Raw genomic sequence first — 24673 nt, forward strand, 5'->3', positions numbered from 1 at the left:
ATGCATATGGTCAAGGAGAGCTGTGTGAAGAAGTGTCACACTCTAATGGTGGAGGTCTACCTCTTCTACCTGTAGAAGAGGTAGACCCAGGAAGACATGGGACAAGGTGGTGAAGTACAATCTCCAACTGTTGGGCCTCATAGAGACTGAGACCTTTGGCGATATGCCATGCTTGAGAAGACTCATCAAGTCAAGTGAAATTGTAGCCATGGCCGATGCCCGTGTTGCATAACTGACCTACTAAAAGCACCCTTCGAACATTGGGCAATATGCTGTGCTTGTGAAGACCTGTTTAGTCAAGTGAAATGTGGTCAATGCCAGTGCTGTCTGATTGGCACCCATGCTGGTGGCATGTAAAAAGTACTATTCAAGTGGTGGGCCTCATGGAGGCAGTGACAGGTAACCAAGCCCTTTGGTGATATACTGTGCTTGTGTAGACCTATCAAGCCAAGTGAGACCATAGTCATGGCCGATGCTGGTGTCAGGTCAATGGCACTTATGCCATTGACATATAAAAAATGCCCACTACACTCACGGAGTGGTTAGCATTAGAAATGGTATCCAGCCGTAGAAGCGTTGCCAAATCAGATCAGAACCTGGAGCTGCTACCTGGCTTACCAGTTTTCAGCCAAACTGTCCAACCCATGCTAGCACAGAAAACGTACGTTAAATGATGATGATGATGATTTAGGGCTAGATTAATAATTAGTTTGCTAATAAAATGGAATATATTCGAAATGTTATGGTTTAGTATATTCCAATTAGTTTCAATATACAATATTATAATAATTATTAGAATTTTCAAATGAGTGTTTTATGTAAAATCATAACACTAAACAGTTAACACAATTAAATGAGAAACTGCAGATATTTTTAATAAAAGTTACATTAGAACATTTAAAATGTTTTTACTGTATCCAATAATGTAAGTGATGAAATAAGAGAAGGTACTTACTTCATTTGGAGATTTAGCATAAACTAAAATTCCTTTATCTAAAAAGAAATATCTCTGAAAAGAAGAGAAGAAATGTTCATGTTAAAAAGAATGAATTAAAGATATAGTTTATAATAACTTTGAAGATATAATAATAGCATATAATAATAATGACAAAAGTAAATGCAAACTTAAAAGCTTGGAATAAGCCAGCAATTTAGTACATTTGTTCATGTTCTACAAACAGGAACATTTCACCAATTAAAAAAATACATGATTTGCAACAGAATTTTATTCAGAAGGAAAAAAAAAAATGAAAATAATTAAGAAAGAAATAAAAATAATAATTTTGCTGTGCTTCTTATTCTGTTACATCTAGTGGAAAGGAAAATAATGAGTTCTTAAAATAAAAATAAAAAGAAACAAATTCAATAAACTAGATAAGCATTTTACCATATTTAAAATTTACAACAAATAGATAAAAAATTATTTTTAAAAGGGGAGGACAGCACTCCTGACCCTTTTGCCAGGCATGCTAATGATTCTGCTAGGTTGGAGTAAAATAATAATAATAATAATAATAATAAGAATACATGAAGATATTTCATTACTGCCCCTGCCACTTCCCATCCCAAAGCTTTCAGTCATACTATAATATCTCTTATCCTTCAATCACCCTAGGACACTGGGTGTGCCTCAGTAAGTGATTGTAACAAACATGTAGATTAAAAGTAAATAATAATAATAATAATAATAATAATAATAATAATAATAATAATAATGATAATAATAATAATCCATTTTACTATAGGCACAAGGGCTGATTTTGGGGGAGAAGTCTGCTAGTTGATTACATGAACCCAGTACTCAACTGGCACTTATTTCATCAATCCCCAAAAGGATGAAAAGCAAAGTTGACCTCAGTGGAATTTGAACTGAAAACATAAAGATAGATGAAATGTTGCTAAGCATTTTCTCCAGTGTTCTAGCGATTCTTCAAGCTTGCTGGAAGAATCACTAATAATAATAATAATAATAATAATAATAATAATAATAATAACAACAATAATAATAATAACAATAATAATAATAATAATAATAATAATAATCCTTTCTACTATAGGCACAAGGCCTGAAATTTTTGGGGAGGGAACCAGTCGATTACATCAACCCCAGTGTTTCACTGGTGCTTAATTTATCAACCCCGAAAGGATGAAAAGCAAAGTTGACATCAGCAGAATTTGAACTCAGAATGTAAGGACAGGCAAAATATCACCAAGCATTTTGTCCAGCATGCTAATGATTCTGCCTTAATAATAACAATAATGATAATAATAATAATAATAATAATAATAATAATAATAATAATAATAATAATAACAGAGATGAATACAAAAGAAGAGAAAAGATAGAATGTAAAGAACCATACTGGCATAGATGAATTTGTGAGAAACAAATTTAAAAAGAGATTAGGACAAGTTGATAGACTGAAAAGAGGGGAATTGCAGAACAAAAGCATAAGAATAACACAGAAAAGAACATATGGAATAAGAGATAAAGAGTATGGATGTGATATTGGAAGAACTGAAACAAAGAGTAGTAACAATCAAGGCAAAGCTGGTAAGATATGACAATAGATCAAAACAATTCAGGCAGAACAGATTGTTTGAAGCAAATCAGAAAAAAACAGTTTCAGAAACTAGATGAACAATTACATGTAGCAATGATACCAGATGCAGATGAAAGCAAGGCATTCTGGGGAGGAATCTGGGACCAACTTGTAAAGCATAATGATGAAGTGAAGTGGTTGTATGAAATCCAAGATAGGTTAAGAAATATAGAAGACCAAAAAAACATAAAAATAACTACAGAAATGATAAAAAAAAAAGCAGTTAAGGAAACTCCCAAATTGGAAGAGCCAGGACAGGATGGGATTCAAGGTTATTGGATGAAGAAGCCAAGAGGGCTCCATGAAAGAATAGCGCAAGAGCTAGATGAGTGCTTGAAGGAAGGCACTGGCTGGCAAAAGGTAAGACATTGTTATGCGCCAAAGATCCTGAAAAGGGTCATATTGCATCCAACTTTCAACCTAACTTTCTGCTAATGTTGAAACTATTATCAGTTGCTTTGGTCAGTGAACTGTATAGACACTTAGAAAAAAGTGGGCTGCTACTTATTGAATAGAAAGGGTGCTGAAAGAGGAGCCAGGGAAGAAAAGATCATCTGTTAATTGATAGTCTAAATATCAGAAACAGCAAGAGAAGACACACTAACCTGAGATGGCATGGATTGACTATCATAAAGCATAGGATATGATACCACACTTTTGGATAACAAGAACCATGCAAATGTATGGGGTAACAGAAAACATGAAAAGCCTTACATCGAACAGTATGAAATGTTGGAGAACTGAATTGACAGCAAGGTATCAGGAGAGGTGAGAATCAAAAGAGAAATCTTCCAGGGAGACAATGTGTCCCCACTGATCTTTGTGCTGGGAATGATCCCTTTGAATGAAATACTACAGAAAACAAAGTTGGGGTATGATCTGGGAAGCAGTAAGGGAAAACTGAACCACTTGCTATTCATGGATGACTTGAAGTTGTGGACAGAGGAGGAGCTAAAAGAATGAGACAGGAAGATAAGAAAGCTCTTAATGATGCATGGAGCCCATCATCTATGTGCAGACACTGATTGAGGAAGGGAAATGATAAGTGTGAATGACTGCATACGTATCAAACTTGGGAGCTTAATGAGATACTTATCGCAAAGTAAGGAAACCTTGCTTGTGTCAATTAGGAATGTGGGAGTATTGAAAGCAGAAAAAAAGAGAAAAACAAAGGAACAAGTACAAAAAGGACATGAAAAAGTATTACGCAACAAGGGACTCCACAATGAATTCCACATGGCCACAACTGAAGTTGCTGGAAAACATAGATGGGATTGACTGAAGAAAGGAACACTGAAAAAAGAAACTGAGAGCACTATACTGGCAGTGCAGGACCAAGTATTGGCCATGAATTGGAGGGTCACCATTAGGAATGAGGAAATGTCTCCACTGTACCACATGTGTAATAGAATGGACGAAACCATTGCTTATGTTGTGAACAAATGTCTTAGGCTTGCCCCAAACCACTGCAAGCTGTGGAAACACAATGAGGTAGCAAAAGTGCTACATTGGAAACTGAGCAAAAAGTGGTGGGGGAGGTTAGACAGAAGCAAGACTTGGTATGAGCACAAACTGCGGAGAGTGGCAGAGTCGGACACCTGCAAAATCTTCTGGGATTTCCCAATCCAAACAGATCGGGTGCTAGAGCATAAGAGACCAGACCTAGTGGTGGTGGATAAGATGCACCACATACGTTATATAGTTGATGTTGCATGCCCCTTTGACCCATGAATAGTCAAGAAGAAAGTTGTAAAAACAGATATATACAATTTCCATAAGTACAAAATAGCCCAACTATGGAAAATGAAGATGAAGATAGGGCCAATTATTGTTGCTTCCTTAGGGACAGTATCAGAAGGCATCAAGAGGAATATAAAAGAAATCAGAATAGAGTGTCAAGTACAACTGTTGCAAAAAGTTTACCTCCTTAGCATAGCCAGAATAATCAGTAAAGTATTAAATAGTTGAAAAGAAAAGATAGCATGGTACCATATGCTGCAGGCATCAAACCCGTTACGCATGCAAGACTCCAGGAGTTACAACAAAACCTGAGATACAAAGAATAAATAAATAAATGGAGGAGTGCCCTGAAGCGGTACCAGGCAGTGACTCTCATGGCTTTTAATCTTAACTGATTAGAAGTGTTATCATGTACATATTTTGTAGCAGGGAAGCATCTTAGCCATGTGTTGAGAGGAATTCTTTGGGGTTTGAATAATTCAAAGAAGAACAAGTATTAAGGACTAACTATGTGAAGTGTAGAATTGACAACACTACTGAGAGCAACAAATGTGGAAAGTGTGGTGAGAGGGGTGAAATGGTACAGCACATCATTAGCAAATGCCTCAAATTGGCACAACACGAATACAAAAGACATGACAATGTGGCAAGAATGAGCCATTGGGAGCTCTGTGGAAATCACAGCCAACAAGAGCAAAGACATGGTTTGAGCAAACTGTAAAAGGAGTCACCAAGAATGAACATTGCAAAATTCTGTGATGCAATGATTCAGTGCAATCACTTGACTAGACATAAAAAAACCAGACGTTGTTGTGGGGAAAAAATAAAAAGACATGCATGATAATTGACATAGCATGTTCTGGTGACAACAGGATCAAAGAGAAAGAAGAAAAACTTAACTACAATGATTTGAAGTGGGAAATACGAAGGTTGTGGTCAATGAGGAGAGTAGACATGATACCAATAGTAACTGACGCACTTGGAAGTATCAACACTCAACTACCAACATGGCTCAAATAGACTGGTATAAATGTAAAGGTAGAACACCTATAAAAATCAGCATTGTTTGGAACTGCAAGAATTCTTCACAGCATTCTTAAAGCACGACCACTAAACAAGTGTCACCTTAATCTGCCGGCTGTGGACATCCGATACTTTCCATCACACTCAGCAAAATAAGCTGAGAGTATTCATCAAGTAGTAGTAGTAGTAGTTGTAGTATGCCCTGATGAAATACCAGGCAGTGGCTTTCATGGCTTCTAATCCTAACTGATTGGAAGTGTTATCATGTACATTGTTTTGCCTTGGTATAACAGATGGGCTACAGTAAATATTCTGCTTAATACCACAGATTTGCTTGTCAGTTGCTTGATCTTAACCAGTTGAGCATGTCCCTTTAGTGACTGACGATATGTGCATCGCTGATCATGAATAGAAGTAGTGGGGGAGCATCATAGCCATGTGTTGCAAAGAATTCTTTGGGATTTGAATAATTCACCAGTGGAAACATGGGTGTTTCGTTCATCATCCTTAAACAAACCTTATTCAGGGACCTTTTGAGCAGGATGGGCTACTCAACCTGAAGAAAATTCTAACTGGGCCCCACCTGCAAGATCATGTGCTTTTTATCTTGATATAAGATCACCACGTTGCACACATATGGTTGCAATGCATGTGCCTGGTGTACCCTTATCAGATGGGTAGTTATGATGGGTATACTGGGCTTCATATAATTGTACCCCAGTGTCACTTTGATGGCATGCACTGCTCTCTCACTCAATAATAAGTATGAAAGCAAGAAAGCTTTTTGCTGGATGTCTATGATGTGGTCAGTGATACTCTGTTTCAGCTGCAGTGAAGTACAGTATCATTGAAGAGATATAGCAAAATATTGGTGACTGGGTTGTAGATGTACAATGATGATCATGATGATGGTGATAGCTCATCACCATCATAATACATCTGTTTTCCATGCTGGCATGGGTTGGACATGTTATTACAATTTGAACCATTTTATATTGAGAGTCACTGATCTTACAGACTGGTGTTTGTCTGTCTCATTTGGCCAAATTTCTACAGTTGGATGCATTTCCTATTTCCAGCCACTATCAAGAGCATACTGAGTGCATTTCATAGCATTAACTCTAGAGAGGTTGAATTGGCCAGATGGGACTAAAGGTACCTCACACCCTATAAAATTATTTCAACAATATGTCACCCACTTTCTCCACACACTATGCTTGTCTTTCTCCCTGCAAGACAGAGTTGCAAGAGCACAAAGAAAACATGAGCTGTGCAAGTCCAGAGTCAACTCCTTGCCTTCATTTCCAGCTGACCACTAATGCCTGACCTGTGACATGCATCAGCCTGATTGGTCAGAGCCGGATACACAGTGCTCCATCTTCTCCCATGTAATGTCCTTGGTCATCATCGACAACGATGGATGAACATTATATGGTGGCAAGCTGGCAGAGTTGTTAGTATGCCAGACAAAATGCAAAGTCGACTTCAGTGGAATTTTGTCTGTCACCACACTCGGAGTTCAAATTCTGCTGAGGCCAACTTTGTCTTTCATCCTTTTGGGGACAATGAAATAAGTACCAGTTGAGCACTGGGGTTGATTTAATTGACTAGCCCCCTCTCCCAAAATTTTAGATCTTGTGCCTATAGCAGAAAAGATTATTATTACTATTATTATATAAGGTAGCAAACTAGCAGAATCATTAGCACACTGGGCAAAATGTTTAGCGGCATTTCATCCATCTTTATGCTCTGAGTTCAAATTCCACAGAGGTTGACTTTGCCTTTCATCTTTTTGGGGTAGATAAAATAAGTACCAGTTAAGTACTGGGGTCGATGTAATCAATTTACTGCCTTCCCCGAAATTGCTGGCATGGTGCTAAAATTTGAAATCATTATTATTATCATTATACTCTTCCACACAGGCAACTTACCCAACCACACATCATCTCTCTTTCTCTCTCTCTCTCTCTCTCTCTCTCTCTCCCTCTTTCTCATCCTTCACCTGTCTATGGTATTAACATTGCTATTCTGCTGCTCTTCACATCCATACATCACTAGACACCCTGCCTTATCCACCATTCAATACATCAACCCCTCAACACTTGTTCTTTCAGTATATTCACACACAACCTCAGTCCCTCACCCATTTCTCACACAATCTTATAATCCTCCAACCATCCTCATTACCAGTTCTTTTGTCCCTATTCACTTCTATTTACCATGTACCTTAGGGATCCTCACACAGATACCTCACCACCACTATTTTTTTATCTCATCCCAGCTCCACCTTAATCATTCCCACCTTCTCTTCTAAAATATGAGTAGTCATGTACCTCCTCTACAGCAAGAAACCTGCTCTGCTTTGGTCCCTTCTCTCAACCCCATATTTCCATATCTCCTAGTATAAAGCTACCTCTCTCAAGGTTTGTAGTCATGCAAAGCTGCATGGTGACCTCACTAGTGCTGGAGACAAGGAAACACCACCTGGTACATGCTGTAAAGTGACTGACATTAGGAAGGGTATCCAGCCATAAAAAAAAACATGTGGAGTAGACAATAGAAATGATACAAACTTTTCAACTTATGCCAGCATGGAACATGGACATATGATGAGGATGATGATGAAGAAGTAAAATTGAACACAACAAACGTCTTGTGTGTTTTAATGGTTTTAGCAATTTAACTAGTATGCAAGTGATTTAATCCCAACATAATCTCAGATTTACAAAAATTCTGTTTATATTTGCAGTTGATGCTTTTTCATCACAAAAAGCATCCCTCAAACGAAATCTATCCCAAACTCTTATCTCTATGAAAATGAATAAATATTACAGACTGCATGAACTTATTTTCTTTGAGGTCAGTCTCTAAACTAACAAAGACTTCTTTCATAAGAAATGTCATTTAAGCGTGTTTAGTTAAATATAGTGTATCACATTCATATCAAGTGCTATGTTATCTTTAAAGAACTTTCCCAAGAACATTTTTCTAATGGAAGCAGTATGATGTCATTGTATAAGGCATCTCTACCACACTAATATCATAGAAATAAAAATAAATATTCTTCTTAAATTCCTAATTTGTAATTTAACAATTTATCTTTTCTTCTTTAATATAACACTTAATCGGTTTCATTTCTTGATCTAATTCCAAATACATAATTTCACTTGTAACCACTTCCAAGTTTCTCTAGTCTTTCATTCAATTCCTGACAACCTTTAATTTATCTAATTAGCTTAGACACTTATTTTAGATTTCATCTGAAAGAAATACTTATTTTAGATTTCAGCTGAAAGAAATACTTCAAAGGAAAATAAGAATTTGTAAAAACTGCTTATTATGAAATAACAGATTCAGTAGAGTAATTTCATCAAATCAGTTAGACACTACTGGATTAATTACCATAATTACTAAAATTACTAGTTTGACTTCTTGCAGAATAGCGGTAGTTAAATAAAAAATTTGACTAAGGAGTAAGTTACAGAGAAGGAAATTTGATGAAGTTTTTTGTTTGGGATCTGGTATGGAAGATATAGTTGTGGTGGTAGAAGGAAATAAGATTGTAAGATTGCATCAAATTATGGAAGGGGTTAGTTAAAGTTGGCAACATCAAAGGAGAAAACATCATTGTGGAATTGAAAGAACAGAGAGGCGGAGGGGTGACATTGGTTAGAGAATGTAGATCAGTGGAGACTTTCCTGCAAGTCAACTCCTGTTGAAGTCAACTTATCAACACAAGAAACGAAAAACAAAACATGTAGGAATCAAGTACTGGAGCCTATAACTCCCCTTTGTGCCAAACTTAGAAATCGTTATAGATAATTACGAAGCTGTGAAGTAGGCTGGCATTAAAGTTTTAGAACATTCAGTCTGTGAGTCAATTTAAAGTTCTTATTTACAAAATATCTTAAGATATATCATTGACTCTTTGGAACTTTTCTATTATGTAATAACTTCCTATTTCCCTCTCATATAGATATGAGAAGCTGTGCCTAAATTAAAGATCATATCTAAATTTACATACTATTGGTTATCCCTTAGGCTCTACAATACAAATTTTCTGTTTTAAAGTGATCTAAAATTAAAACATTTCATCAAATTTCATGTAAATTAATGTCCCAAACACCAGCTTAATAGTGACAAAGTTATTTTTATTAAATTCTTCATTATTTTCAAACATGTTGAAGTTGCAGGGAAAAAAATATTTAAAAAAATTACTTTTCTAAAGCTACAGGAGGAGTTCTTAATGCAGATCCAACTCAGAGACTGTTTTGTCAGATTACACATTGAAACGATACCTAATAAATTCCTCCAGAACTAAAATAGCCAAGACAGAACAGCAATCCAGGAAGATATTGCCTAGATTTTTAAAAAATCAATGCATATCAATAACATCTTATAGCACATGATGCGCCAGCTTAGAAAATATAAAAATATCGTGATATAATAGTAACTTGTGTAAAGTCAAATGAAGTGTGTCAGGATATAGCTTTAAACAGCAAGATTATCATCTGACAAATATTTACTGCAAAAACTATAACAGGAAATAAAATGCTTGTTGTGAGGTAAAAACACAAAGGAAATTGCACTAAAAGTAGTACCATTGATACATTTTTAGCTTTCATAATTGAGATTAATGCTTAAAGGATATTATTTTCCTGTTTCTCAAATGTTTAGAAACTATATTAACTTCTTTCATCACAAACATTTTCTGAATGATTTTTGTATTTTATATGCAAGTATTAGATATTTTCTTTTTATTGATGTTTTACAAATATTTTCCCAAGACCTGCAAGTGTTGGGTAGACTTTGCAGGTATGATTATTTGCATATTGTTCTCACCAAATTTTCAATATTCTTGTCCATAATCAGTCTATAGACGTAGCTCCTCATCAGAGTTTTCATCCTCAACATTCCCGGGTGTCTGCTGTGGAATTGCTACAATACACAATTTTGTAATGTAGTTGGTACTACAACTCTTTGTGCATACATCAGAATATCATCACATATTGAGAAACTACTTGCATTTGTATTTTTATTCTGCTTGTTTTTTAAAGCTTCTTTTATTTTTGTAATATACTCATCGCTGACAGATTTCATTCTTATATCCTGTGCAGACACTGACAGTTCTTAGATAACATTAGTCAGAATACTTTCTATTTCATTTTCTACCTGCAGTGCAGCTATCATGGTATCTTCTAGAGGTTCCATATTTTTGGTAATTAGTCTCAATAGTCCACATGACCAATTTTTTCTAATGAACATTTTGAAATTGTAATTTAGTAATATTATACCCCAATGTTGTAGTCAGTTTGCTGTATGGGTAGCTAACACTTTCTTAGACCCATAAATTGATAGCAATGGTCGATGATCTGTTTGTAACAGAAAACTTCTACCATGTGGAAACTTGTGAAATTTTTTTACAGCAAAGATAATCGATAGGGCTTCTTTTTCTATCTGACTGTATTTTTTCTCTGCCACTATCAGTGAGCATGAAACATGAATCACTGGTTTTGTACTTCCATTTTTATACCTGTGTAGCAAAACTGCTCCTATTCCTTACTCCAAAGCATCAGACACTACAACAATGTCCATTTCTGGATCAAAATGCGCTAGACACAAATCTGTGATTAGAATTTTTTTTATTTCTTCAAATGCATTTTGACTTTTAACCAACCAATTCCACTTTACTTCTTTTTCAATAAGTCATTCAATGGAGCTCTTAATTTGTGCATGTTAGGAATGTAGTTTTGGTAGTAGTTTACCAGCCCAAGAAACACTCGTAAAGTTGGTATATTTGTCGAAGTAGGCATATTCTTTATTGTGTCTGCCCTCAACGGGTCAGGCCATCTACCATCTTTATCAATTATTTGCCATAAGTACCTAATTTGAAGCAAAAAGAATTCGCCTTCTTCTTCACTCAAAATGAACCCGTACTCCTCAATTTTCTTGAACACAGCTTTTATATGCTCCACATGCTGTTCACGCAAATTACTCTTAATATAGTGTCCAAATAAGGGATTGCAAATTCACAATCAGATAACATAGCGTATATGATTTGCTGAAATATTGCCAGTGCAACCATTAATCCAAATGGTAACTAGGTATAGCTGTACACTCCACAATGTGTATTTATTGTCAGATACTTTGAGTATTTGTCATTTACTTTAATCTGTAAATAAATGTCAGACAGATCCAATTTGGAGAAAATTTTTCCACCATTTAATTTTTGCAAAAATGTCCTCTGGAGCTGGGAGTAGATGGTGGCATGTTTTCAAGCAGTCATTCAATCCTGTAGAGAAACTGGTACACTTTTCGTTTTAATGCACACTGTGGGCACCGCCCACTTAGAGTAATCCACTTTTTTAATGATTTCACTCTTTTCCAGTTTGTCCAACTCTTCATTTATGATTTCAATTGCCATGAACGGTATTTTTCTGTTAGATTTAAATACAGGCACAGCGTTTTCGCTTACTTGAAAGCAGGCTTCAGTCTTTTTACATAGAGTTAAGTCCTCCGAAGAGGAAACATCTTTTTCAATTTTTTTTACAATTCCTCACACAAATTATTTTTAATGGTACAACCATTTAGGTTTTTGAAGTAGAGACTTATGGGGAGGTGGCATAAGTCAAATAACTCCAACCAATCTGTACCAAACAGATTGGTTGTATTCTCCACAATGAATACTTTTGCTTCACGTTTCTCCTCAAACTGTGATGTCTGTACACATTTCACTCATGAAATATAATTTATTGTCCGTCACACCACGCACAATTTTTGGTTTCCCAATTTTTCTCCATGTATCCACATTTATGATTGAAATATCACTATCCATATCCAACTGTAGTTTAATATTTACACCATTTATTTTTACGTGTACAAAGTTTATGTTTTTTTGTCGCATTCACTTTCTACTGAAAACACCTTAGAACTTTTTGCATTCAACCCTCGTGATCTTGTCTTGCAGTGTGAGCTCTTGTGATCAAGTTTCTGACAACTGTAGCATGTTCAGTTTTTAAACAGACACCCTTTTCTGAAGAATAGGCCTCCACATCCATAACATGGTTTTGGTTGTACTTTCTGGGTCGGCATATCTATATTTTTGTGAAACCTTTCTCTTGAATTTTTTCCACATTGTGCTTCAGGTTTACCATTACTTGGCATTCTTCTGTAATGGTGTGCAGGGTTAAGTCTTGGTTTGCTTACTCCATTTTTGAGAGAATCCTTGCCTGAATTTCTCTAACTTTGGTTGCCATAAGGCCTTGTATGAAGATAAGGGATTTAAACATATCCTGAGTGAGTTCCTGAAGTTTAGTTTTCACATATATAGTTGACTACTCTGGCAAATGTAATAAAGACATCATCATCATTTTTTGTTAAGTTTCAACACTCCATTCATGTGTTAAATAACAAAATTTTGTCACAAAAGATCTTTGATAGTAATTCAATAGTTTCTTGGAAACTAATCTCACTTGACTTTTTGGGCAATATAAAGTTACAGTAGTGTTCATGCTCAGCCAGAGCTACCTTGCGTAGTGATAGCCTCACTTTCTTCTCATCTGACCATGGCTTGCAATCTTTGTTAAAAATTTCCTCATACCTTCTATAGTATACAGGAAAGGTAATACCCTCCTCCAGATCATAAGTGAATTCAGAAATTGAGTTTGCCACACTGTCTGACGTAAGCAAACTTACCAAATTTTCAAACTTCCTTGACTGTAACTCAATTAACTGTTGTTGTTGTTGTTGTAACATTTGCTTCTGCAACTCCAGTAGTTGTTCCTGAACCTTCTCTTGAAGTTGTATTACTGCAGCCAATAGGTTCTCCATAATTTAACAATTTGTATGACACAAATTGTCAAATAACCTATGTGAGATTCGAAAAATCCTCATCAGCAGATGTTATATGCTTACGCCGCCAATATCGTAGTATGGTTGATATTGTTGATGAAAGATAAAGAATACACTGTAACCGAGTTATAACAAAACAAAAATAAAAACAGTGGCAGTAACAAACACACAACAACCCAACAATCAATATTTCCAACACACTAACTCGAACTGTAAACTGTACCTGGACCTTGAAGACCAAGCTATGAACTGCCAACTACATCAGACCACTACTATTTATATGTAGTGGTCCCATCTTTTCTCGTCAGAGGGTGTTGTACTCTCACCACAACATACAGACATACAGAGAAGCACATTTGAAGATACAATAAACTCTATGTGTTGGTCCAGCAAGCACCTTAACCTTACAACCATGTTAACTCCTTGTACATAAAGAAATTATGCTTTTTACATAAATAGGTACAGGCACGAGTGTGTAGCTAAGAAGCTTGCTTCCTGACCATATATTTTCAGGTTTTAGTCCCACTGTGTTATATTTTGGGCAGGTGTCTTCTACTACACTGACACACTTGTGAGAAGATTTGGTGAGAAGAAACTGAAAGAAGCTCATTACATGCGCATGAGAGAGAGAGAGAGAGAGAGGTGTATGTGCACATACCTTTGTCTTGATATCAGTAATGGTTGTAAACGAGCATAGAAACTGTTATAGAAACATTGTTGCTTGTTTTTAGTAAAATATGTCTGGGCATGGGAAAACATTATGTTACTTGGAAACAGGTGAGGGTTGGTTACAGAAAGGGCATCCAACCATAGAAAGTCTGTCACAATGAATTTATCTTACCCATGCAAGGAAGGAAAAGTGGACACTAAAATGATGATGATGATGATGATGATGGACATCTATATGAGATAAGAATGATATCTTAAAATGTTAGTCTTCACAACTGGTAACCCATCAAATCAATGAAAATAAAATGAACAAATAGATAACCATGACAATTGTCTACAAACAAAGTGGAAATATTTCCTATGAAAAAAAATGACTACTTATTTCTTTACAAACATTTTAATTTCTGTTCTAGAAACATTTCCCTATTGTTATGGTTAGTGATATTTGCTTCAAAGGAAATTGAATCATTTAACAATCAATTTAGGATAATTTTTTTCCTCTTTATTGCTAATGCTCATTCTATGGTTTTCCACCATTTTATAAAAAGCATCACATGTGTTCATTTAGATACCAACCATCTATCTATTGCTGAAACTGCATCCTAAACATTTCAGCAGAGGACTAATTTTTATTTTTTATTATTATTATTATATTTTATTATCAGAATAAATTCCTTGCTGTATTTGTTCTGGCTCTTTATATTCTGAGAATGGGCGGTAGTGGCATGGCGGTACTTTTCGGAAGAGTCTGGATCTTGAAGTAAAGACAATATTCGTAGACCCGGAGGTTAGACTGGTTGTCCTGGATGTCAACAGCAGCGATGGGTGTGCTTTTTGACTCATATCAGTCTATGCACTGCCTTTAACAGGTCGGCTGGATTTCTTTCAACGTCTAGAAGTATTCCTAGGAACGTCTCATCCTTTACTTTTAGTGGGGGATTGGAATGCTACCTTGGACACGCATCTAGACTACGTGGGCAGAGATAGGAATAGACGGGGATGCAAATGCCTCAGAGACTTGCTCAAATGCTTTCAAATGTCTGACAGGGTCCGACTCGACCACCTGAATGTGCCAACGTGGACATGGAGCAACCGCATCAGGTTGTTGAGATCATATCTAGATAGGATACTGTGTAGGACAGTAAATAAAAATAGCGTAGGGTGTCCACAATTCCACATAGTCAGCTACACGGATCACAAACTTGTGACGTGTACGCTAGACTTAGATAGGACACATAGGCAGGGTCCTGGTTACTGGAAACTAAACGCATCTTTCCCGTCGAGACAGGTTTTCAGAGACCGGATTAGCACGCTAGTAAAGAGGGCATCAACAACAAATGATGGTTTGCCCTCAAGAGAGCAATAAAAGCAGAAGTGATTAGGTTTGGCAAAGCACTAGCCATAGATAGAAACAGAGTAGAGGGTAACCTAGTTAAGAAGCTAGAAGAGGCGATTAGAAGTGGCATAGCATCCAACGTTTTGGCGGCAAGGTTGACCCTCGACTTCAATGCCAAACATGAAGGGTGTGTTATCAGGGCTAGGATGCATGCTCTAAGGAACGAAGGCATTGGAGCCGTGCGAGAGGTCCAGGTGGCGGAGGCGTAACAGGGCAACAAAGCCACTATTCGATCTCTGGTAGATGAACAAAGGCGAGAATTACTCGAGCCAAGTAAAATGTGTGATGCTTTTCAAAAGCATTTTGCCCGACTGTTCGGGATGAGTGGTGAGCGAGAACACAGGGTGGACTTCAGTGACTACCTGCACAGCCTATCACAACTCTCGACAAGAGAGGCAGAGTGCTGCAAAGGTGCCATCATGACGGCAGAAGTGCGGGACGTGTTGGCAGAATGCTCGAGGGACAAATTGCCAGGTTTGGATGGTCTACTCTACGAGCTTTACAGTTGTATGCCAGACTTGTTTGGAGATGTCTTGGCACCCATTAAAAGGAGGGCTGGGCATGTCATGGTTGATGATGCGCAGATATGCGCTGAGACTGCAACATCTCCGGCTCTACGTAGAACAGGTGTGGTCGCTGTTTGTGAGGCGCACTTTACTGCAGCTCGTCTCCATAACCAAACTGCAGTCATGGATTAAAAAGAACACGTCTGAAAGATCTAAAGACAAACACTTTCCTCTCTGGTGAATCTCTCATCAACTTCTTCAAGTATCACTTGAAGAGGAAGGTGAGAGTAGAGAGGGAAGTTTTGCCTTGTGAATGTTTCAAAAAAAGAAAGGTGAATGTAGCAAGGATGGCACGTGTGAATGATGGAGCCACCTTGAGCATAATCCTATGAACCAGAAAAAGAAAGGAAACAAAGAGAGTCACTTACTGTAATGTGTTTTTTGTATGACATTATTGCATCAAAGGTGCACCCTGATATTGTATTTCAGAGTTTCCTCTTCCACTGCTAACTTGGTCACCTAGGCAACAGAAGCTACGCCAATGTGAGGGTGCACCTTTGATGCAAGCTTGATGAAGTGCAACTTTAATGTCTAAAACTGCAAACATTATGTAAACTTTCACTTCGAGTTATTGCATAAACTGATGTTCTAAGCAGAGCTGGCACAGAAACAGTCAAAATGAAAATTTAAATAATGTTTGCAGTTTTAGAAACTGTAAACATTATGTAAATTTTCAATTTGAATTTTTGTGTATACTGGTATTGCAAGCAGAGTTGATACAGAAACAATTGTAACAAATAATTAAAGATGAGTTAAAGGATTTCTTTATCTTATTATTTGGATTATAATTTACTCTTCGCCACACACAATAGTTTTACCACCATGAAACCAGGAGTTTCTACACTTGAAGAATTTCAGTATTAGTCTGGAATCCAACAGTGCTGATAGCCCAGAGCTCAGGTTGAATGCTTCTCTGGAAATACCCAACCAGGACCTAAGATATATACACACACATGCAGGCAGGCAGATAGACAGACAGACAGACAGACAAATAGACAGATGGATCCACACACACACACACACACACAGATTATTCTTCATAAGTTTGATGATGAGAGTTCAGTTATTCAATCAAGTAAACTACTAGCTCATTGAATTAACATGTAAGTGGCTGAGTAATCCAGACCCATGTATCCCTGACTTAATTCTCAGAGAGAATCAACATGACACACTATGTGTGTGTGTGTGTGTGTGTGTGTGTGTGTGTGTGTGTGCACATGCATGTGTGTCTGCATGCGCATGACGAGGTTGTACTATTTGAATTACAGGTACAATTCACTAGATGGGTTTCTATGCAATTTCCATATACTCAACTTTATTCATAAAGTATGAGTCAATACAAAGCTATAGAAAATGTCATTTGCCCAAGTTGCCGAACAGTGGGATAAATCCAGGACCTCAATACTGCAAAGTGGACTTCTTGACTGTTTGGATAGGGACCTATCCTGAGGCAGCATTTTATAGCAGCTGCATACTCTCCCTGTTACCAACTTGGTTTTTTGAGTAATGATTCTTTATTCCGCTGGTCTTTGAATGCATTAGTGACAAGTCATAATATCATACAGACTGTGACAAGTGAAGCCAAGGAAAGTCAACATTCATGCACATACTTAGTTACTTGCAAACAAGGATGACCTCCTGTAGTTTGTACCACACTTTTGCTAGTTGTCATAAGTGTCTATGTAGTTGCAAGCTGACACCCTCTAATCACCCAAAAAAACATTGAGGATGCAATAGCTGGAAGGAGAGAGGGCTTTAACAGCACTCAGTTGATACTAATTTTCAGCTCGATAGAAATGTGAAACAAATGGCCTTGCTTACAAGGTCATATACCTTTACATTAACGTGCACACATAAACACACACATATATAAACATATACAGACATGAACATTATAAACACAGCTAAAACTCTAAGAAAACAAACTCAATATTTTGTGAATGTTTGAAAGTAACACAGCAAATATGACCATTCCTAGGCTCCTTGCCAATGATGTAAATATGTAAGTATAAGAACAGAGAGTCAATTGTAGAAACACTGCATTGTAATCAATAAATATCAAAATAATGCAGCAAATTGTGGCTTGTTAATTTAATCAAGAATATCTAATAAATACACAATTTTACATTCTTAATTGTTTTAATATAACCATTTTAACCCCTTAAAACTATTATAAGACTGGTTGTAAGATTATAGTCTGTGACCCACAATAGCTTGTGTCATAGAAACTTGCAACTGTCTTCTAGGTTATAGATCTTTGTCTCCTCTCTCTTGACATAAGCATCGTCTAGTGTGTTGTTTTGAACTTATGTCTGGCTAGTGATCTTTCAGCTTCCTTCATTCTTCAGGTTGTTTTGTGTCTCTTGGTCCATTGACTTCTTACCTTGATGTCACTAATCTCTAGTCTATGCTGAGTGGTACATTCTTCACTGGAGAAAGTCTATCTAGTCTGTTTCCCATTGAGTATGAAGTCTGTACCATTGCCTGTATGGTAGGTAAACATGTAGCTGCCAGTTTCCTAAAGTTAATGTTGCAAACAGTTAATTTATCCTTCTTCATTCCATTCATAACCTTAGCCTTCTTACACATCAGAATAGTCATCTTAGTGTATTAAAGTCCCCAGCCATGATAACAAGGTCACTGCTATCTGTAGTCTGCAAAGACTCTTATAAAAACAGTCTTTTTGTTCATCAATCAATCCAAATTATGCTGCATAAGCAGAGGTCATTTTTGCTGTGGTGATGTCTGGTTAATCTAACCTTATTTATTCTGTCAATATATTCTGACTATTTCAATTACTTTGTCTATCCAGTTCTTGGCGAACAATCTGCCTGTTCCACAAACTTCAGCAGTGTTGCCCACCCAGAATTTGTTCCTTATTTGTGAGGAATCTGGCTGAAGCTCTCAACTTACTGCTTGTACACAGTACACATCTACTCACTTCCACTATAACTTCTGGTATATATTAAATATTATATACAAAAACTGATAATATGTTCCAATATTCTATAATCAAAAAAAGGTAAAATTCAATGCATATAAAATGGATTTTGAAATTGAAACTTCAACTTCTGTAACTTGTACATTTCGTAAAGCCAAAATATTTTGAGTGTACTAAACTTTTTCTTGTGTTCCATATTAATGTATAAATTTTACACAATGTGAGCTTAGTAACATGTTCAATGTTAGTTCAGAATTCAGAGTGAGATATGGCAATGAGAAACTATTAAACCATTTTAACACTTTAGCATTCAGATTCACATTGTTTTGAATTAATCACACATTATCTCATAGCTTTGAGACTTTGATAATCTGATTGCATAATTTTAGAATTATATTGTAGTGTAGGTGCAAGAAGTTGGATCTGGTGAATCTGAGAATAAAACAAGTAGGAGATATTGGCCAGATATGGATGGTTTAAATGCTCAAGGGTTACATTTTCAACATCCCAATCACAAATATACAGAGCTAAGTTTCAATAAGTGAATACAAGATTTTAGCATGCAAATATATCATACATTTTCCAATTTCAGAGAGGCTAAGTTAATCCATGAGAATAGTAAGAATAAAGTTAGAAGCTTGATTGGATTACTTATGGTTTCAATTTTGTTTCTCTAGTTTTGATGAAAAATATTGCTTTCTCTACAAAATTACTTTTGTATCCAATCAAAAGAAATTATCAAAATACCAAACTAACCTACTATGTGTTATGGTTCTAAAGCTGGTATCATACTGTCTATGAATTAAAACTTTCAATTTTCTCTCCTCCAACTTTAAACCTAAACTTACTAGATTAAGTCATTGAATTGTGGCCATGCTGGGGCATCACTTTCAAAGCTTTGGATCAATTATATTGACCCAATATTTTGATACTTATTTTATGGTCCTTGAGAAGACAAAAAGAATAATGGAATTATTATTCAGCAGGAATAATGAGGCCATAACTAAATAACAGAAAGTATATCTGCTTGACATTCTACTGATTTTGCCATCTCCTGCATATATATATATATATATATATATATATATATATATATATATATATATATATATATATGTATATATATATATGTATACACATGTGCACGCACACACACACACACACACCATTCTATTCTACACAATTCCATCTACCAGATTTCGCTCATATGATTTGGTCAATCTAAACTATGACAGGTGGTGTATACCAATGTCCTCTGCAGTGGAATGAATCCAAAACCATGTGGTTGCACAGCAAACTTCATAACCACACATCTATGCATTTGCCCACATATCTATGTAAAAAATTATTATTTTTATCATTGGCAACTTCAAAACATGCCAGTTGAAGAATTGTTTACTTTGCAAAAGTTTTTAAGATACAATAATCAGTATAAGAAAACTAAAATATGAAGTGTATCTATATACAACAGATATCCTTTAAATACTTGCTTTCACTATCTATGAACTAATGTCACAATGAGCTACCATATCTATCAGAAATGCTTCTTAAAGTACTACATGCAGGCAATTTTATGGCCTATCATTCAATACACAAAAAAATTAAAAACCTGCCAATATCTAAAAATTTTGAAATGAGCTAATTCAACTTTAGATTAAAAAATTTCATAAACATGAGTTTATGATAAGTTTAACATTCAGCCTAGCCTTCACAAAATCTGATATTAAAATTTATCACCATTGTTTTTTCTCTGCCAGTATATGTTGACTATGTTTTTAATATGGTATATTACCATTTCACTAGGCCTGTGAGGGCCAGTATCCATGTTTTCCTTCATCTTTCTGAAGCTACTTTCCAAAATCAGCACATGCCCATATTTAGCTAATGTCATTTGCATTACATATTCTCTATATTAATACAGCTGACTTTTCAGCACATATTTCTTAAAGCCTTTCAACTCCAGTCACTTTCTCAGTTCATTTGCGTCCCACATTCTCAAGAATCTTCAGTTTGTTAATCTAAGTCAAGTGATGTTTCCACTTGAATAATTATTTTAAGAGGAAACATTTACCTCTAATAAATTACCATGTGCATACAGAAAGTGAGAATCAAAACAAAAAGAAATACATTTATTCATAATACATTCCAACAGATTCAAACAAGAATATGCTAATTGCTGTCCTAGTAAGTAGGAAAACAGACAAATCACTAATCTCTTCAGGGAGATGGGTCTGCTTGATATATAGAAAAGTTGTTGGTGAATGTGTAGGCACAATAAACACAAAGAATGTACATGAAATAGATTTTCCCAAATGTCTGGAGGTATTCTTAGAAGTAGATAGTTTCCATTACCAAGGTGACCAAGTTAGCAGTGGAGGTAAATAGCTTCTGTTACCTAGGCAACCAAGTTAGCAGCGAAAGTATAGCTGCTAGAATAAGAGTGGGTCAGGTAAAATTCAGAGAGCTACTATTTTTGTTGGTAACAAAGGGCCTTTCCCTCAGAGTGAAAAGGCAGATTGTATGATGTCTGTATATGAACAACTATGCTACATGGCAGTGAAACACAGCTGTGACTATAGAGAACAAGTGAAGGCTTGAAAGAAATGAAACCATCATGTTCCACTGAATGGGTAATGTCAGAGTAAAACGATATAAGAGAAAAATTGGGTATAAAAGGCATCATATGTAATATGCAAGAGAGAAGACTGCACTAGTATGGTCATGTGATGCATATGGATGAGGACAGCTGCATAAAGAGGTGCCAATCTCTAATTTTGGAGAGAACCTATGGAAGGGACAAGCTCAAGGAAAATGTGGGACAAAGTGGTGAGAAATGATCTTCAGAGGAGATAACACCGGGACTGAGACTTCTGGCAATTTGCTGCACTTGAGAAGATATATCAAGGTAAGTAATATTGTGACCATCCATACATACAGGTATGTCATTTATGGCCAACCCCCCTGTCCCCCACACATATACTCTCTCACATCCTATTTTCCTGTCACTCCACCACCTGCTGCAAGCCCCTCCACTCTCCCTCACATGCCTATTGCACTCTCCATGCCCTTACATATCTACCATACCCCCACTTCCCAGCTATTCCAATTCCTCTCTCTAAACATCTTCTCTCACACTCTTATGGAACATCTCCCTCCCCTCTATCCTACAACATACACTCCCCCCCCCCCCCCGCTGTTCCCTGTGGTTAGGTCTTCTCTCTAAATCTTTCCAACCTTCCCTTCTTTCCTAATCCTACTGAGATAGCCAAGTATCTCCTATTAGTAAGACACCTATCTCTCATCCACTGTCACACTCAAATCTTTTGCCAGCCACACAGTCACTCCTTCCCTCAGCTGAGAAGTCTTTGTCTTGCAAGCTACTTGGTGACCCCATAGGTGCTGGTGCAACATAAAAAGCACCTGTGCTGGTGCCACATAAAAAGCACCTGCGCTGGTGCCACATAAAAAGCACCTGCGCTGGTGCCACATAAAAAGCACCTGCGCTGGTGCCACATAAAAAGCGCCTGAACTGGTTCCACATAAAAATCACCCATGCTGGTGTCATATAAAAAGCACCCAGTATACTCTAAGTGGTTGGCATTAGGAAGGACATTCATGTTGTAGAAATTAGAGCCTGGTGCAGCTCTCCAGCTTGCCAGCTCCCGCAAACTGTCCAGCCCATGCAGCATGGAAAACAGATGTTAAATGGTGATGATGAAATAATTACGCATATATATAAAATCGATTTTTCAAAATCTCTTTATTTTTTCCATACTGATGGAATCAGAAGGATTCAAGCATGTTTTCACAAGTTTCAGTTTTACATCAATTATTCCATAATAATGTTTTCCATATCTATTTTATGCACTTCTTCCTAAATTTACTGAGATTTGTCTTTTTAATGAGATCCTCACACCGTCAATGTCCATCACTTTTCCTGCAGCTTATATATATATATATTCTATTTTACTGATATGTCTAAACTACAGCTGCTAGCTCTCAACCTCACTTCTGTTGCTCGTTTACTTTTCGAATTCCCTTAAGTTCAGTATCACTCAGATGTCAACATGACAAATCAAAGATATTCGACAATACATTCTAATTCACTCATCACTAGATTTGAATTCATTAGAAATGCGATTGTTCTGATTGTAAGTGCAGTACCATGCAAAAGTCTTTGGTTACTTTAAACTATTGTAAATTTCTACTAAATGTCAACTTATAAGTGGATGTTTCACATTGCACTTTTAACAGATGAAACATTGGCCTTGTTGGAGTCATTTTCATACCTAATCATTATATTTTGTAGTAGGGGTTCTGACAGAGAGGGGAAAATGTGAGACGACCACAAAAAATAGCTGTGCAAAAGTTTCTACTACCCTACATAAACGAATCAAGATACAGTGTTTTAAAACAGAAAAATATCTGTAATGAAAATTTATTACACAATGTTCATTTCAAGAAGTTACTGTACATTATTAATACTTCATGTGGCTTCCCTTAGCTTGAATAACTGCTTCAATGCACCTGGGAAAAGATGTGTATAAATCCTTCACCATCTTCACAGATATGAGATGCCATTGTCTGTGGCCGAGCTTCCACAACTCTTCAAAATTGTGTGGATTCTTCTGACGAACTCTTCTCTTTAGTTCTGTCCACATTTGCTCAATGATATTCAAGTCAGGGCTCTGAGCTGGCCAATCTTTCAATGCAGTAACACCTTCGTCAGCCAGACTCTGTCGTATTGCATAGGATCTGTGACATAGAGCTCCATCATGCTGAAAAATCTTATCTTCATCTAAATCTGATATCAAATTGTCCTTCCACAACTGAACATTATGTGATGAATTTTCATTATAAACATTTTTCTGTTTTAAAACAATGTATCTTGATTTGTTTATGTGAGATGCACAGCCATTTTAGGTGGTTGTCCTGCATTTTCCCCTACTAATAAATATAATGATTAGGTATGGAAATGACTCCAATGTTTCATCTGTAAAAAATGCAATGCAAAACATCCACTTACAAACTGGCATTTAGTAGAAATTTATAATAGTTTAAAGTGTCTGAAGACTCTTGCACAGTATTGTATATAACCTTTTAAAGATTCTATCTGCTTTGGTAATATGCACTTCAATACCACTCCCATATGTCTTATCAAGGAAGAGCTAAACTGTATGAGCCTATCGCTAGCTTTCAATAATGTTGTCTTGCACAAAAATACAAGGTAAAACATAAGTATTAGGGCCATTCAAAATAGTCTGCCGCATTAACTATTTTAAGTTCTGTAAATCATTAGTCAATGGAGATATTTTTATACAAAAAACAGCATATACAAAATATATTATTGCTGTGTAATGAATAAAACTTCATTCTTTTTTTCTCTCTTTGGTTTTCTTAATCTTGCCAGCAATTTTTGAAAAACAATTAAAGTCTGGAGCAACTCTTTTATTACTATTTTTAATGATTCCCATATCAACAATAAGTGGTGTGTTTGGGTGTTTCACCACAATTATTTTTAACATCTTTATTGATTAGAAATTTTAATATATAGATCACAGTTTGTTATTTTATTGATTGGTTGGTCAGAGAGTATATATGAGGCAGAAGCAGTAATAATAGTATTTCTTTAAAATGTAAATGTTACATGCAAAATTTCTGCAAAGTTAAAATAAAATTACATAACTAAAGACTACTATAAAATGAGAACTTAATCATTCCAATAACCCTATTTTTCTTTAAATCATGCATTATCATAGTTGTCATCATCATCATCATCATTGTTGTCATCATTATCATTTTACATCCACTTTCAAAGGCACGGATTGGAAGAGTTGTCACAGTTGAATTAGACCCTATTCAGAGCTACTGTTCTCTTAATCCT

The 24673-nt window shown here is 36.1% G+C and overlaps 1 protein-coding gene across 30 annotated transcripts in view; it reads right to left on the reverse strand.

Annotated features, from left to right (window-relative positions):
• LOC106882425 (oxysterol-binding protein-related protein 6) overlaps window positions 1-24673 on the reverse strand; it is a 287012-nt gene that overhangs the window by 110044 nt on the left and 152295 nt on the right. For all 30 annotated transcript variants that reach the window (XM_089358781.1, XM_089358777.1, XM_089358776.1 and 27 more), the window contains one exon: window positions 956-1009. In XM_089358781.1, coding sequence (XP_089214907.1) covers window positions 956-1009 — 54 coding nt within the window. The remainder of the gene's footprint in view (window positions 1-955; window positions 1010-24673) is intronic.

The sequence above is a fragment of the Octopus bimaculoides genome, chromosome 10, assembly GCF_046866305.1.
Source record: "Octopus bimaculoides isolate indiv1 chromosome 10, ASM4686630v1, whole genome shotgun sequence".
NCBI classification, from domain to species: Eukaryota; Metazoa; Mollusca; class Cephalopoda; order Octopoda; family Octopodidae; genus Octopus; species Octopus bimaculoides.